At 38.8% G+C, this 18,018-nt stretch overlaps 2 protein-coding genes across 2 annotated transcripts in view; one reads left to right on the top strand and one right to left on the bottom strand.

Moving 5' to 3' along the window:
- LOC124870951 (protein FAM124A) overlaps positions 1 to 7,692 on the bottom strand; it is a 35,296-nt gene extending 27,604 nt beyond the window's left edge. The window contains exon 1 of the mRNA XM_047369827.1: positions 7,453 to 7,692. Within this exon, the coding sequence (XP_047225783.1) occupies positions 7,453 to 7,508 (56 nt within the window). The 5' untranslated portion in view covers positions 7,509 to 7,692. The remainder of the gene's footprint in view (positions 1 to 7,452) is intronic.
- Positions 7,693 to 10,699: 3,007 nt separating this feature from the next.
- tsn (translin) lies at positions 10,700 to 16,412 on the top strand. The gene is made up of 6 exons (XM_047369552.1): positions 10,700 to 10,900; positions 11,174 to 11,267; positions 11,352 to 11,448; positions 11,700 to 11,815; positions 11,889 to 11,968; positions 15,092 to 16,412. Exons 1-6 carry the CDS (start codon positions 10,835 to 10,837, stop codon positions 15,320 to 15,322), a joined length of 684 nt encoding a protein of 227 aa, XP_047225508.1. The 5' UTR covers positions 10,700 to 10,834; the 3' UTR covers positions 15,323 to 16,412.
- The last annotated feature ends 1,606 nt before the right edge of the window (positions 16,413 to 18,018 follow it).

The following is an 18,018-nucleotide window of genomic DNA, read 5'->3' as shown; positions in this document are numbered from 1 at the left end:
AAGTCACTAGTTTCTGCTTTTACTTATGGAAGCTCACCAGTTTTGCACACAGCGTCACTGCTGATGTTTCTGTCTGGTAGATCTGACACTTTGGAGGCCCAGTTTTATTGCACTCAAACAAAATTGTTTACACTGTTTATAGGAAGCTAAGCTGAAACACATTTTAATGTGAGAATATTCAGCATATTTGGGATTTCTGGTAGCAAAAGAGCAACATGAGACATTATTCAGCTGGAAACATTTGGACATGACTGCACTTCCAATGAGCATTCAAGCAACCGATTGAACCAGCAGAAACAAAGCTAACCAGATATGTTTTTGTGCTACCATAAAAAGTACATTGTAAATCATAACAAAAAAAAAAAAAAATGTTGCAGTCAATAGCATTACTAAGAAAAAGAAAGATGGTCAATTGACCCAAAAATATCTTGAGCTATCTTCCTAAAGCAAATTCTAACTCAGTATTCTGACTTTCATTATCATTTGTTGTTAATATCACTGCCACTGTTGCCTTCAATATTGACTTTTTGTAGTTTGTATTGAACTGGAGGAAATCAACCCTTCCTACACTGCTATTTTGCCTTCAGTTCATTGTTGAGTTCGAGCATATGACAAATGACCTCGGCTCTCGATGCAGTATGTTCACCTATTTCTGAGGTTTGTGAGAAGCAGACCCAAGCGTGTCCAGGAAATAGCTATTTAGAAGTATGCTTATCTTAACCTGCCTTTGACAATAAATAATCAAATAAAAAGTTTGATAAATAATGAAAATAATAGAACTGAGAATATGCACTCTTCAGCTACATTGGCTAGTAAAAGTTCAAACACCTTGTACTTCTGTCACATGACAACCGCAAACTTTAATGTATTTTGTTGGGATTTTACAAAATGTATAAACACAAAGTGGTTTCCAACTGTGAAGTGAAAGGAAAATCTGTAACCCTCTGTTAGCTTGAGACATCTGAGGAATGGAAATGTTTGCTCACTTTTCTTTGCAAAATAGCTGCCTGGATGCAGAGTGCCTGTGAACATTAATTTTAAATTCTTGATGCAGATTCTCAACTGGACTTAGTTTTGGGCTTTGCCTGGTCCCTTTCTAACACATCAATACACAAGCTCTAGATGTATGTGTCATGTTGGAAGGAGAGGTTCAACCCTAGTCTCAAGTCTTTTACAGCCTCTCATGAGCTGGATTTAGCTCCATCCATTTTCCCTTCATCTCTAAACAGCTCCCCTGTCCTTCCTGAAGAAAAGCATCCCCACAGCATGATCCTACCCCTACCATGTTTCATTATGATGTATTTAAGGTTACGTGTGTTTTAGTTTTCTGCCTGACAAACTGGAACTTTTTAGAATGGAGGCCATAAAGTTTCACCAGAGCATGTTGGCTGTGTCCTCTACATGGCTTGTGAAAAACTAAGGGGAGCTTCTTATGGCTTTCTTTCAACAATGTCTTTCTTCTCGCCACTCTTCCATAAATTTGTGGAGTGCACATCTAATAGTTGGCCTGATGACAGATTCTCCAAGCGGTGAAACTCTACAGCTCCTCCAGATTTACCATGGGCTCTTAGCTGCTTCTCTGATCAGTGTCTCCTTGCACAGCCTGTTAGTTACAGGCTGTGTACCTCACCTTGACTCACCATAACTGTATTCCTGACCCTCCTGTATGCCACACTTTTCAGATTTTGATTTGTAAAAAAAAATTTGAAAACCTTGAACTATGCCTATGCTTAGCAATTATGTACTACTTTGCATTGGTCTATCATAGGACATCCCGATAAAATACATTGAAGTTTTTAGTTAAAATAAGAGAAAATGTATAAATGTTTTACAGGTATGAATACTGGCACTGTGAGGTACTGTATATGGTGGCAAATGTAACTAGAGAAGCTAACCAACATTCTAGATTATGTAATGACAGGAACCATCTGTGAAACTTCATCTCACGCATACACTTTCCAAGCTGAGAATATTAGTCCCACAGGATTTAGCTAATAGCCAGAGCACACTGTCCCTCCACATGCACCTCCTGTGTCTTCATCACTAAACTAATAAGGCCTTGGGACCTGCAGGAAGCAGAGGAGAAGGTCTGTTTCCTGCAGCAGGAGGTTTTCAGTCAGCCTAATGAGAATTAGCATTGGAGAGAAATGGATGAGGGTGACATGGGTGGAGAAGGTAAGGCCTACAAGGTAAGAGAAAGAGAAATGGTGGGGAAATTATTACTCAAGCAACTGGGGAAAAACAAAATATATACAGAGAGCCCATATTAAACGACAGGAAAGTGCAAGAGCAGCGCACGCACTAAAAGTCAAAAAGTGGCCCTTGCATGGAGAGATAAAAAAAGAGAAAAATATATTTTTTCAAGTTCATGACTCTTTGGAGCAAAACTGGAGGTGGTCGAGTGTGTAGTTGATGGCTCCTTGGGGTATGAGGGCTTGGCAGCACCTCAGGCTAACATCTCGCCTGCCGTTCCAAGACTGGAAGCGCTGTTTTGCTTCATCTCCGTCCAAAGATAATAAACAGAAAGTTGAGCGCAAACAGGCAGAAGCCAAGCCATGCACATAAGACCAGAGTGTAGAGTGACCTAGAGTGAGTCAAAATACCGTGTCTGACCTCTGAAGAGCTAAACAGACTGAGGAGTCTGTTGTTTGATAAGAGTAGAACAGTGGGAGAAAGGCAGAGATGGAAAGAGAAAGGACACGATAAAATATATTTTATTTCACGACAACGGCTTAAAACCAGTGAACTATAAAACAACGAGTGAAATAAAAAAAGTTATGACCTTATGACCACATGTGAACTGAGTGCAGGTGATGGGTGGCTGAAGGTCAAATGGTAGGGGAGACAGTGAGTGAGAGGAGCAGGGGAAGGATGTGATTTTGTGGAGGTGGCAGCTCTGTGGTTATCAGCTGCTTTTCCTTTCTTTCACATCAGCACTTTATATTTCTGTGGATCTGTGTTGATCTTTATAAATCAGGTCTCTGAGTACGGTAATCTGAAGGTGGATCCCAGTTTAGGGCTAAAAATACTGCAAGATCCCAGATGGCTTAACTAGAATGCATCTATTAGGTTACTCAAAAAAAAACAACATTTAATACAAGAAATAACTACAAAAATAACTAAAAAATAAAGACAATGATACAGTGATGATTAGTTTTTACTACTTTGCTGTGGTGTTCTTGTAACATGTGCTTTTTATATGCTTCTTCCTGGTAATTTTTACTTCTTTAAATGTTTTTATTTCACATTATAAAAGCAGTCTGTCTGTCACAAACACATTTTAACTTCATCAATCAGTGATGACTGAACTTAGTAAAAGGAAAAGCAGTTTGAGAATTGGAAACGTCTAAACTTAATTTTTAAGCATGAAATATAAGAGGTTAAGGCAATAAAAGAGGTAGAGATAATGGAAAAGTCAGTTTCCAGTAGCGTCCCATACATTTTTCACATGGGGCCATTAAAACTCTTGGGGTGGCACACCAAAATCAACACCAATGACTGACATTGATGCTGTGAAGGTGTACTATTACCATATAATGGGAACTACATAAAAACCCATCATTGTTAGGACTTGTGAGATATTGGAACCCAGAATGCAGACGAGCAGGCATCGTGATGGTAAGTGAAAAAAGGTTTAATAACAAAAACTCACATTTAATGCAGCATGAAGCATGCAAGTCTTTATAAAAGTACATTGAAGTTAAATGCCAAAAGAGCAGAAGTCAGCTGGAACAACAAAACCTTGGTGAGATGGAAATCTCACAGATACATGGCAATAAAGTATAATACAAAGAGTTGTCCCTGTTGGTTTCAACCTCTTTAATAATCTGACCTGATAGGTCTAAATAGAGACTGTATTAGCCTATGTTTTTATTCTGGTTTTATTACGAATGTTGTTTTTATTTTTGTACAGGTCCTTCTCAAAATATTAGCATATTGTGATAAAGTTCATTATTTTCCATAATGTAATGATGAAAATTTAACATTCATATATTTTAGATTCATTGCACACTAACTGAAATATTTCAGGTCTTTTATTGTCTTAATACGGATGATTTTGGCATACAGCTCATGAAAACCCAAAATTCCTATCTCACAAAATTAGCATATCATTAAAAGGGTCTCTAAACGAGCTATGAACCTAATCATCTGAATCAACGAGTTAACTCTAAACACCTGCAAAAGATTCCTGAGGCCTTTAAAACTCCCAGCCTGGGTTCATCACTCAAAACCCCAATCATGGGTAAGACTGCCGACCTGACTGCTGTCCAGAAGGCCACTGTTGACACCTTCAAGCAAGAGGGTAAGACACAGAAAGAAATTTCTGAACGAATAGGCTGTTCCCAGAGTGCTGTATCAAGGCACCTCAGTGGGAAGTCTGTGGGAAGGAAAAAGTGTGGCAGAAAACGCTGCCCAACGAGAAGAGGTGACCGGACCCTGAGGAAGATTGTGGAGAAGGGCCGATTCCAGACCTTGGGGGACCTGCGGAAGCAGTGGACTGAGTCTGGAGTAGAAACATCCAGAGCCACCGTGCACAGGCGTGTGCAGGAAATGGGCTACAGGTGCCGCATTCCCCAGGTCAAGCCACTTTTGAACCAGAAACAGCGGCAGAAGCGCCTGACCTGGGCTACAAAGAAGCAGCACTGGACTGTTGCTCAGTGGTCCAAAGTACTTTTTTCGGATGAAAGCAAATTCTGCATGTCATTCAGAAATCAAGGTGCCAGAGTCTGGAGGAAGACTGGGGAGAAGGAAATGCCAAAATGCCAGAAGTCCAGTGTCAAGTACCCACAGTCAGTGATGGTCTGGGGTGCCGTGTCAGCTGCTGGTGTTGGTCCACTGTGTTTTATCAAGGGCAGGGTCATTGCAGCTAGCTATCAGGAGATTTTGGAGCACTTTATGCTTCCATCTGCTGAAAAGCTTTATGGAGATAAAGATTTCATTTTTCAGCACGACCAGGCACCTGCTCACAGTGTCAAAACCACTGGTAAATGGTTTACTGACCATGGTATCACTGTGCTCAATTGGCCTGCTAACTCTCCTGACCTGAACCCCATAGAGAATATGTGGGATATTGTGAAGAGAACGTTGAGAGACTCAAGACCCAACAAACTGGATGAGCTAAAGGCCGCTATCGAAGCATCCTGGGCCTCCATAAGACCTCAGCAGTGCCACAGGCTGATTGCCTCCATGCCACGCCGCATTGAAGCAGTCATTTCTGCCAAAGGATTCCCGACCAAGTATTGAGTGCATAACTGTACATGATTATTTGAAGGTTGACGTTTTTTGTATTAAAAACACTTTTCTTTTATTGGTCGGATTAAATATGCTAATTTTGTGAGATAGGAATTTTGGGTTTTCATGAGCTGTATGCCAAAATCATCCGTATTAAGACAATAAAAGACCTGAAATATTTCAGTTAGTGTGCAATGAATCTAAAATATATGAATGTTAAATTTTCATCATGACATTATGGAAAATAATGAACTTTATCACAATATGCTAATATTTTGAGAAGGACCTGTATTTATGTCAAATGTACTCAGATTTTTCTTTGTGTTTCTTCTCTGCAAATTGCCCCTTGCTGATTATTTACCTTGACCTTGATAATGAATTTAGGTATTTATTTCTAGTTGCTGTATAGATAACTCATTATCTTGGGTCTATGTTTGCTATGAACCCAAAGCAGGAAGATGTGAACATTTTTAGAATATTTTTGTTTACTTCTCACAAGCTATATCATCATTGCAACCTTCATCAATATTATTGCATATCACATCTTTAGTTAATATAGTGTAGCACCAGCATTTATTTTTCAAATTATGCTTCACTATTGTAGTGAAGCAACTGTTTTGATAATAAACAAGTGTTATTTTAAGAGCAATATTTGTTTTTGTGAGTTTTGGCTGTATGCAGCACAAAGATTCACAACAGACAGGCAAAAATAAATACCACAAAATTTTGTGACAGAATCGTACGTTCAGTGTATTTTACGTCCTTTAACCCCGGGTTTCACCCTCCGACCCACTAACCATTTGTGACCCAGACTATGGCTAATTGAAGTATACAAACACAACTTAAAAGCCAATTAAACAAGGGCATAAATACACAAACAAGCTCAACAACCATAGTACCACTTTTATATATACTATTTGCATTTCTTTTACAATGTAATAATTGTTTATGTAACAATTATGGCAAAACTATGTTGTTAGAAGATTTTTTTGTGGATTAGGGTCCTGACGCCACATTTGATTTACACTTTAATTTTAACAACAAAAAACTGATGTATGTATGTCATGTATGTGGAAACAGTTTTTTGAATAATAGCTTGTTTTATGCTTCACTACTGAAAAATAGTCATTTTAACAATGTGCCTAAAAGTACTAAAATTATTGTACTCTAGTTTGAAATATATATATATATATTTTTTTTTTATTAATTAGAAATAGGCAGAAATATTGTTTAACATTACTGGGGCAAAATATTTTTGTAATAAGAGTTCATCGTCCTGTGATAATAATAACGAACTGTGATATTTTTCCACTCATGGTTAGATACTGTGTAAACAATTTAAAACACGACTTAATTCAATTATTTTTGCACTGTTTAGAAGGTCAGTTGCACTACTGAATGTAACCATTGTAGTAGCCTTTTTGTTAACAGGTAGACTTTATTTTTAGAGCAGTATTTGTTTTCATAAATGTCTGACTGTCTGCAGTGATGGATTTATAGCCTGAAAGACTGACGATTTTTTTTATACTTTCACTTTCATTGTCACAGCAATAAATACAACAAAATCCTGTGATAAAACTGTAAAACCATATCACCCAACCGCGATCTTAATCCCTGTTTTGTGTACTAATGCTTAGTCAAAAGGAGTATATTTGTGATTTAAGCCTGCACAATTTCTGTCTATAAAGTCATTATTCAAAGATATCTGTGTTCTCTAAATATCAGTCTAATCTACTACTATCCTATACTAACACAATTATACCACAGGTAAACAGAAACTAAATCACTTCTACAGTAAAACACGACGTCAACATCGACAGCGACATACCGCAGGAGAAACCGAGGCACATCTCTGTTTAAGAGCTGAAATACAGTGAACAACAATCACTGAACTCTGCATACCTTTTCTAGTTTATCAATTCATAACTGTATTTTCTAACATTTTCTCTTTCGAAACCACATCGGTTTTCTTTTTTTTTTTTTTTTTACTAAATATTTCTTGGTTGTGTATTTGCCTCACTAAAACCAACCTTTTGCGGCGTTTGGTTGCACCAATAACTACGCCACTTCCATCTGACCCAGTATCACTATCTGACACAGATAATGATGCCACTTGTTTCAAACTTAAGTATGCGCTACCCAACATACAAATATAAACATTCGGTAATTTCACTGTTTTTAAGTAGGAAGAAGCCATAAAAATGTTTCTGCTCCACTTACCCCCCAGTCTCTGCTCCTGAATCCACGCAGTCATCTTCTGGAAAGGGTTTCTCCATCTCAAACTGTCGCCTGTGGTCCAGATAACTGCATTGTTTCAAAGTCCCAGCATTAACCAACACACTGCTCAAAAAGAGCAACGCGGTTATTACTGGCAGGTTATGACTCTGCACACAGCGGGCTGCGAGTCCGCAAATGAGCTGCGGGATTTTACTAGATGGAGCAACAGGCGACTACCTTCGCTGCCATGATGCATTCTATGGTTGTTGGAAAACTGACGACTACGGGGAATAGGAAACCGATTTGTCCTTTGGAAGGCAAATATAAGTCAGTTTATGAGCACAATGTTTGGGATGTGTTATATGTGACATACTGATTAAATAAAAAATTTGGAAGTTGACCAATAAAGTTGGTGAAACAATTTTTAATTTTACACTTTGGGAATAGAAGTAATGCAAGCTTAACAGCTAAAATACTTAAATTACACTTGAATTAAATATTTAAGAAAATTTAGCCGATTTAGCTTTCCCCCCCCCCGTTATATGTATTTATAACATATCAGCCTGATCATTCCCTGCTGGACACCACTCACATGAATGCCAACAGCAAACCGTTGAAAATTTCAATAGGCCTAGTTAATGTTGCTACAATTCAACTATTTTTGAACATCACAAAATAATATGCTTAATTAAACAGCAATGGGAATCATTTTATTGACTAATATTTAACAACCTGGAAAATTCGTTTATAGTGCAGATAAGATAAGATGAGACGAGACGAGACGAGATGAGATGAGATGAGATGAGATGAGATAAGATAAGATAAGACTTTATTGATCCCACAGAAAAATGTTGTGCCAGAGTTTCACTACAAAGGAACATACACAGGGATTCACACCATATATGTAAAATAACATTAATAGAAAATTAAAAAAATAGCAAATGTAAAATTTACAACAGATAAGGTGCAGAACAGAAACATAAATGTTTAAATGTTCCTCCCTTTGGCGTTCTGTGGAGCACCCCGGTGTTCTCAGTCTAGGACTGAAGCTATAGGTAGGAGAACAATGTGGCATGTAGAGGGTGTGACTCATTCTTCAGGACACATCTGCCAGAGACTGCAGTTCCACTCCTAGGACAGAGCCAGCTCTCTTGTTGAGCTTATCGAGTCTGTTGGAATACCCTGCTGCCCCAACACACAACAGCGTAGACGATGATGCTGGAGACCACTGAGTAATACATCTGCATCTAATGGGATTTCTGTGCAGGCTTGAAAACCCAAACAACATAGAGACAAAAATGACCCCTCAGTTTTGCTTTAAATGGAAAGCACAGAAAAATATATAGAAAGTTTCCTAAAACATAGGGGGTGAGTGGTGGGGTAAGGGGGTAAATAGGAGACACATATCTTTGCACAGAGAAACAAAAGGTACAACACAAAAAACAGAAAAGCCTTGCAAAGGCAAATTAAATATGATGTTTTTTTACATTTGTAATGATCTATTACTTGTCAAATAATATAACAATTAAACGTCAGATTATTTATGTTCAATTCCTTGTATTAATGTGGATTTATATGTATTTAACTTATTACACATTCTGCAAATGTCATAGGCTAATCGATTTTTTCTTAATATGTATGAAAAGCACGCCCTTTTGTCATTTATTTTTTCATCCACTGAACGTTGATTCATCACAACATCGTTAGACTCAGGAACATTTCATGACCGAGCGTGATTAAAATCTGTTCAGCTCTCAGTTACTCTTTTTTTTAGCAGTACTTTAATGCAACACGTGTAAGTGTTGCGCAGTGGCTCCATCAATAGAGGGAATGAGGTAATGCAACACACTTTTATATCACACCAAACCCAAGCAGGTAAAAGAAGAGTAGTCAATTTCTGGGCTTCAAACACAGTATGTTCTTGACTGAACCATTAGGTGTCTCACTCATTTACAATAAATACATTCATTCATTCATTCATTCATTCATCTTCTATACCGCTTATTCCATAGTGGGTCACGGGGGAGCTGGTGTCTATCTCCAGCAGTCTACGGGCGAGAGGCGGGGTCCCTGGACAGGTTGCCAATCCACCGCAGGGCAACACAGAGACGTGCAGGACAAACAACCATGCACACACTCATTCATACACCTAAGGGCAATTTAGAGAGACCAGTTAACCTAACAGTCATGTTTTTGGACTGTGGGAGGAAGCCAGAGTACCCAGAGAGAACCCACACATGCACGGGGAGAACATGCAAACTCCATGCAGAAAGACCCGGTTGTCGACCCCAGGCCCTACAAAAAAATACAATTTGTGTAAAATCTATTTCACAGTTAAGTTCCTCTGCGTAGTGCATCTTTACACCAAACTTCATCTCAAGGCACTTTACAAACGACCAAATTAATCTGCAGGTATATAACAATTCATTTCGCTCGCGATTCAATTCAAAACGGTCCAAGTCATTCCAACTTAATCCAATCATTAAGACCGATTAAACATCTAATCTACACAGCAGAAGAAAATCTTGTTCTTGTATTCAAACGTTCACAAGTATCATGTTTCTCAAATACCCTTTAAAAAGGTAACACTTGTCAGTCGTAAAAAAACAAAAACAGATCAGTAATATTACACACTAAGTGCAATTATTCTATATTAATTTTCAAGTATGTGTGTGTTAGATTTTAGTTGTTTTAGTTTATTATAAATATTTTTACTTCTGTGTTTCCTGTTAGGGGCTGCACGGTGGACCAGTTGGTAGCACTGTTGCCTTGCAGCAAGAAGGTCCTGGGTTTGATTCCCGGCCGGGGGTCTTTCTGCATGGAGTTTGCATGTTCTCCCCGTGCTTGCGTGGGTTCTCACCGGGTACTCCGGCTTCCTCCCACAGTCCAAAGACATGCCTGTTAGGTTAATTGGTCAATCTAAATTCCCCTTAAGTGTGTGTGCATGGTTGTATGTGTGTTGCCCTGCGATGGACTGGCGACCTGTCCAGGGTGTACCCCGCCTTTCGCCCATAGACTGCTGGAGATAGGCACCAGCTCCCACGATGGAATAAGCGGTAGAAAATGACTGACTGTTTACTATTAGCCTTTATATATTATGGTTGTTGCTATTTCTGATTATGTTAGTGGTACATTTTGCTTTTTTATTTTTTACGTTACTTGCCTTATACTATCTAACCCAACCATAACAAGTGCAATCACGTTTTGGATATTTTATTCTGTTTTATGCAGATAAAGCAGGGTGACGTAGTGGTGACATCATCTCTACGCGCTGGCTGAAGGGGACCTGACGGGTGTTTTGCACGTTGATGTGGGGATTTATTAACTGCTAGCAGCTGATTGCTGGAGTTGTGTTTTCAACCTGATATTTCCTCAAAGGTCAGAAATGTCTGTGACTGAGATGTTCAGCTACATCCAGGGCTTCTTGAGCGCCGACCAGGACGTCAGAGAGGTATGACCGCACTGCTGCTATCAGCATTAGCGCCCCCACACCGTTAGCTAGGAAGCTAACCTGAGCCGAATTGGTGCCTCTTTAAAATATTTAATTTCTTAAACTGCAGAAGTCCAGTTTGTTAGGCTACAGCACTCAGAAATGACCATCTCCTGTCTTTCTTTAATGTTTATATTCACTCGTATATTTTTTCTTGATGTTTGACATAGTTATGCTTGTTTGCTCTTTGCTAAAAAAAAAAAAAAAAACATCTTTACTATTTATTTTTCACAGGATATCCGTAAGGTGGTTCAAAATCTGGAGCAGACTGCCAGGGAAATCCTAACATTGCTTCAAAGTGTCCACCAGCCATCTGGGTTCAAAGAGAGTGGGTTTTGGATACAATTCGCAGTGCTATGTTTGTTTCTTCTGAAATTTTGAACTTCGTCAAGTCATCTTTTTTCCCTTTTAGTTCCCAGTAAATGTGCCAAGGCGCGGGAGTTGTTCAGCAATGTCAGGACGCAAATGGCTGAGCTCAAAACCAAATTTCCTGTGGAGCAGTATTATAGGTAGGTGCCACTTTGGAGATAATACATGGGATGAAAAATGTCTACACTTAGTACTTCATTCTGTACTTTTTCTAAATGTAAACATATATTGCAAGAAATATCTAACAGATTATGCTTCTTACCTTTTACAGTTTCTTTTTTATAAGGCATGTTCTTAAATGTATGGTTTTAGCACCTTCCTTTGTTTTCAGACGCACACCTGTGAACCCTTAGTGTTTTACCTCTTTCTTCAATTTTCTTTGCCTTTTCAGGTTTCATGAACACTGGCGGTTTGTCCTGCAGCGTTTGGCCTTCTTAGCAGCCTTCGTCGTCTACCTGGAAAATGAAACCCTTGTCACACGGGAGGAGGTGGCTCAGATACTTGGAAGTAGGTACCATGTTCTGGTTCAGAACCATATCTCTCTCTGAGATGGTCTAACTCTATCATTTCTCTCTGACAGTTGAAGTTGTGCGAGAGAAGGGCTTTCATCTGGATGTTGAAGATTTCCTAGCAGGAGTGCTGATTATGGCCAGTGAACTGGTGAGTGGTATGCTGGTTGATGGTATGCTGTTATACCAACAGTATTTTAAATGGCATATATATCATTGTTTTTACAACGTCTCCTTTTCAGTTTTGGACCGACCTGTCACAATAGTTATATAAATGTTTATAAATGAAATCAAGAAATGTGTTTGGAAAAAAATAGGAAGCACATGGCAGCAAGAAGTTGCTAAAAAGTGATGGTATTGCATACATCAAACCCAGGCATATATGCATAAAACAATGATCACCAGAGAAAAGCCACAATAGCAAAGTCTTCAGCTCATATGTGGGTTAACAAGGTGAAGATTTATGTCGTGATTTATTCAGTGAGCATTACCTAAAGACCAAACAGACCGGCACCCTACCCAGAGATTTGAAAGCGCTCTGTGGTGAGGCCAGTCTGCCTGTAAATCAGCAGTTTAGACTGACCTCTTGTGACCTAAATTGTGATTCAAATTATTTCTGCTCTGGTTCGACCAGCATTGTTACTCTGATTCACCCAGGTGTGGCCATTCTCTTCTCTCTCAACAACTGTTATCAAAATAGGCTTCTTTATTTTAGTAAGCCATCCAGTGGTTTGGAAGTCTCACTACAAATAGTCGGGTTTTACTTGTGAGGGTTTAACGGCCCTAAAGTAATGTAGCTGTCTCCTGATATTTTGATCTAAACTAACCATTTATTTGGCCCTAAAATTTCACTTCAAACTAATTCTACTTGTGTATTTGTTGAAATGTATGTTACCAGATGGATATTCAGAACAACTGTCAAGGCTCTGTCAACAGTCAAAGGCTCTCTCCTTTATTTGGCTCTGATGTTAAGAAAAATGAGTTGGTGCTGCAGCAGGTTATTGTGGGGAAACATTGAGATTAGTTGTTGTCTTTAAATAAAGTGATGTCCAGACACCAGAATATGTTTTGGTAACATGCTTTTAACAAAAGTTAAAACTAAAGTTAAAAGCATGGTAAACACATTTTCCCACCTAAGAAACTTTGTGCTCACAAACGACACTTGCAACACTATTGATGGTCTGACTACGGAATTATCAAGAGTTCTCTGTCCTCACCATGGCCTCATTTCTAAACGTTCTATTTGTTTCATAATTCTATTTTTTTGGTGTTTGAGGAGAATCAGTCTTCTTAGCCTGTGTACTTTGATGTAGCTCTGCCATTGTTTCTAAATACAGGATCTGTATTAGCTATAAACGCCCACAAATTCATTCAATATTATGCTTTCAAGATTTTTAGTTTTACTGTCTCTAAAATTTGACCTTTAACACTAATGGGGGTCACTCAGGGGTTTGTATTGATATTTGGAAGATGATGATAGAAAAGTCACAATACACCAGTTTCCATCATTTTGTCATTGCAGTATGTAGTTTAGTGTGTAGTAAATGCCTAAAACATGTAAATATGTTGCTTTTATTTTTATTTTTTGATGCTGGTCCACTGGCTTGGGGGAAAAAAAAGGAAAATCTTCACCTAATGTCTTGGGAAATTAAACTAAAGTCTGGTTGCAATCTCTATGCTGTTACAAAAAAAAAAAAAAAAACAACTTTGTGAAAGTAACTGACAGATTAACAATTTAAAAGCTCAGTGGTGATCATGCTGTATAATATGCTTCCCTTTTATTATTCCTTTTATTCAAATTTTACAAACTAGTTGTAGTAAGACATCAGATAAAAGCAACATTAATGAAAACAATTATTGAAAATAATGTTTTTGTTTTTCAGTCTTCATAAAGCTCTCATTAGATCAAATGAAGAGTTTTACTTTGCTACATACAAGGGTTGGACAATGAAACTGAAACACCTGTCATTTTAGTGTGGGAGGTTTCATGGCTAAATTGGACCAGCCTGGTAGCCAGTCTTCATTGATTGCACATTGCACCAGTAAGAGCAGAGTGTGAAGGTTCAATTAGCAGGGTAAGAGCACAGTTTTGATCAAAATATTGAAATGCACACAACATTATGGGTGACATACCAGAGTTCAAAAGAGGACAAATTGTTGGTGCACGTCTTGCTGGCGCATCTGTGACCAAGACAGCAAGTCTTTGTGATGTATCAAGAGCCACGGTATCCAGGGTAATGTCAGCATACCACCAAGAAGGACAAACCACATCCAACAGGATTAACTGTGGACGCAAGAGGAAGCTGTCTGAAAGGGATGTTCGGGTGCTAACCCAGATTGTATCCAAAAAACATAAAACCACAGCTGCCCAAATCACGGCAGAATTAAATGTGCACCTCAACTCTCCTGTTTCCACCAGAACTGTCCGTCAGGAGCTCCACAGGGTCAATATACACGGTCGGGCTGCTATAGTCAAACCTTTTTGTCACTCATGTCAATGCCAAACGTCGGTTTCAATGGTGCAAGGAGCGCAAATCTTGGGCTGTGGACAATGTGAAACATGTATTGTTCTCTGATGAGTCCACCTTTACTGTTTTCCCCACATCCGGAAGAGTTACGGTGTGGAGAAGCCTCAAAGAAGCGTACCACCCAGACTGTTGCATGCCCAGAGTGAAGCATGGGGGTGGATCAGTGATGGTTTGGGCTGCCATATCATGGCATTCCCTTGGCCCAATACTTGTGCTAGATGGGCGTGTCACTGCCAAGGACTACCGAACCATTCTTGAGGACCATGTGCATCCAATGGTTCACACATTGTATCCTGAAGGCGGTGCCGTGTATCAGGATGACAATTCACCAATACACACAGCAAGACTGGTGAAAGATTGGTTTGATGAACATGAAAGTGAAGTTGAACATCTCCCATGGCCTGCACAGTCACCAGATCTAAATATTATTGAGCCACTTTGGGGTGTTTTGGAGGAGCGAGTCAGGAAACGTTTTCCTCCACCAGTATCACGTAGTGACCTGGCCACTATCCTAGAATGGCTTAAAATCCCTCTGACAACTGTGTAGGACTTGTATATGTCATTCCCAAGACGAATTGATGCTGTATTGGCCGCAAAAGGAGGCCCTACACCATACTAATAAATTATTGTGGTCTAAAACCAGGTGTTTCAGTTTTACTGTCTAACCACTGTATATCCCAGTGTTTGCAGGTAATTTTTTTAAAGTTAGTAAATTTTTCTTGAACTTGTGCCGTTTGCTCCTCTAGTCACGGTTAGCAGTGAACAGCGTCACAGCCAGAGACTACAGCCGGCCGCTCCGCATCTCTAACTTCATCAACGAGTTGGACTCGGGCTTCCGTCTGCTCAACCTGAAGAACGACCCACTGCGGAAGCGGTACGATGGTTTGAAGTACGACGTGAAGAAGATCGAGGAGGTGGTCTATGACGTGTCCATCCGCGGTCTGGCCAAGGATCCCAAATCCGGCGGAGACAAGTAGAATTTGGCGTTTGCTGTTGGAGCAGGAGGGGTGGTGTGGCAGCTGCCTCCCGCTGGGACCTCTGCATGATTGTTGCAGGTTGGAGATCTTACCCCATCTGAAAGTCAAAGATCCAGGGATCTGCCCAAGGTCCCCAGCAGCCAAAGACGGACTGTATAATGATGATTCTGTTTATGCGTGCGAGTGTTTCAGCATGTATTTGTGCGAATGCATGCAAGAGCGGTGTTTTAGACTGGTGTCAGTCTGTCAGAATGGCATCAGAGGTGGCAAAGGATCTCAGCATTCTTAATCAGAAAGTCAAGATTAACGGTCCAGTTTGTTACAAGTTTTGGAAATGTGTTCTCAGCTTCATCCAATTCCTGTGTTACAGCGTTGTCACTCTTCACTCAAATCTGCAACATGACCCTGTTTGTAAAGACTGTCAGAGATATCTTTGAGTGTTTGTGAACATTTGTTTTCTGACTTATGTCTTAGTTTTCTTGTTGAAATGTTAAATTTGTCAAAGCTGTTTGCCACCTGATTTGTTTCCTTGGGTCGGTGGCGTTGTAAGGTTTTAAAATTGCACACATCCAAACTGGGTTCCAAAATCCTCGTTTATGAAGCAAGTTTTTCATGCAATAAATGCAAGTTTAAATTTTAGGATCCACTAGACAGTCATTTAGGGGAGGGTTTATTATTTGGAGGTCTAATTGTTAGGACCTACTTTTTGTAAATGAGGCTCAAGGAGTGAAATGCCAAAGAAATGATGGCCTTGCACTTCACCTTAAAATAAGTAACTGTGATTAGTTAAATGACCTGTATTTAGGTTCCCGTTTGAAATTAGAAAATTGTGCCAATTTGAGCTATTTCTGTATTTTTTGATTGGTAGAAAGTAGTGGAAAAAAATCAATGTCTTACATTGCTTATGTTTTTTTTTATGAAAAGGTAAAGTTTTTGCTGTCTGTAGTGGAGCTAGATTATTTTCTAGGGGAAGAAAAACTTTTTCATCTTGTGCTTCAGTTATTTGCACTCAGTGTTTGTATTTCAGCCTTTTACGTCCTAAAAATGTCTCCTTTCAGATGGAGATAATAAAAACATGAAAGAAAAAACAGTCAAGGGTGTGTTTACATTTTTTCAATATAATTCACAATATAATACACTAGAGAAATAATACATCAGATGTTTCAAACCAAAAGGGGCAAGTAAATAAACCATATGCAACCCTACAGGTGGTGTTTTCTTACACTTCGAGATGCTTTGTCCTCAACAGCAAATGAGCCTTAGTGCTGCCCTCCAAAAACACAGTGATGTTTCTTTTTAATGCTACTTCATAACAAACATAACAGCAATGGTCTTAAATCACTGGTTTGACCGACGTCTTGATGTGCCTTAAGCTTAGTCAACCTGGTGTCTTAAATGAAGAAACACATTTCACCAGCAGCTGTGCTGAAGACTAAATCTTTCACTTCATTATAATAAAGTGCTTCAAACAAAATAAAGCCTTCATAAGTAAAAACATTGGTAAAAACAATTAAAAAAAAGAAGGCAGTTCACTGTAAAAGGAATAATTATATTGCCTGTTAATAGATGTAAGTGCAGACAGAGGGCAGGCGTGTCTGATTAAGAAATCAATGCTACTGTGACAGATTGCAAATTTGTCAGTCTTAGTCTAACAGTAATACAGTATAAAGGCACAACAGCTCATTGCTGGTCACAGAACACAGTTAACAATCTGTCATGATAACATGGTCGGGATGCTTTCTCCGAGACGAGGTCATCAGGTGAGCAGAGTTTTTCAGCCTTTGTAATAAATGCTTACTTTTCATGAAATGTAGGACAATAAAATAATTAGACATGGGCTGACTAACCAAGATTATCACATTGGGTCACTTATTTAAAGTCACAGCAAAAAACAAACATAAAAAACCCCCAATTTGCAACACATCTATATACAACTACTACTTATTACTTAACTTATTACTGTGAAGTGTAAGACTACACAATTTAAGGACTTTGGTTTTCAGGATTTAAGAGTGCAATTCTTTCTCTATACACTTTTAAAACCAAGTGTTTGAGGAAAGTAAATTATTTAGTGACAAAAACTATTGTCTTAGTATTTATTAGTAGATTACACAAAAATAAGTGTACCTACGATAGTTTCAATCTGTGCAGCTCCACCAGATGCATAAAGTACATGGATGAAAAACTCTGCCCTTGACACACAAAGAGGCTGACAAGTACTAGAGATGCACCGTTCAGCATTATATGGCCAATATCCGAGCTTCAGTTGGTGTTAAGCTTTGAAATGCCTTTAGAAATTTTGGACTAATTCAATTTCCCTTTAAGAACTATAATCTAAGAAGATATAAGAACAATATTCAGTATATTTTTTAACCATTCTGCTATGAGCACTTATTTATATTAGGATCAGGGGCAATGTTACACCATGTGAGAGAGAAGTCACTGTAAAGCAGAATCTATGATTTTAAAATGACACAAAGGTTATGGAATAAACATTTTAAGCAGTCTTCAGCATCTTGTATTAGCAATTAGTGGGGCTAGCGGTAGTCTTCATTAAAGACTGTAGATCCTTCACCCTTGAATTTCCAAAAGGCTGCCAACATTTCTAAATCCATCGTACAGGTCCTTCTCAAAAAATTAGCATATTGTGATAAAGTTCATTATTTTCCATAATGTCATGATGAAAATTTTACATT

The sequence above is a fragment of the Girardinichthys multiradiatus genome, chromosome 7 (genome assembly GCF_021462225.1).
Source record: "Girardinichthys multiradiatus isolate DD_20200921_A chromosome 7, DD_fGirMul_XY1, whole genome shotgun sequence".
In the NCBI taxonomy this organism is placed as follows: Eukaryota; Metazoa; Chordata; class Actinopteri; order Cyprinodontiformes; family Goodeidae; genus Girardinichthys; species Girardinichthys multiradiatus.
Note: the sequence above shows the minus strand (reverse complement) of the source record. Positions and strands in the feature narration are given on the sequence as shown.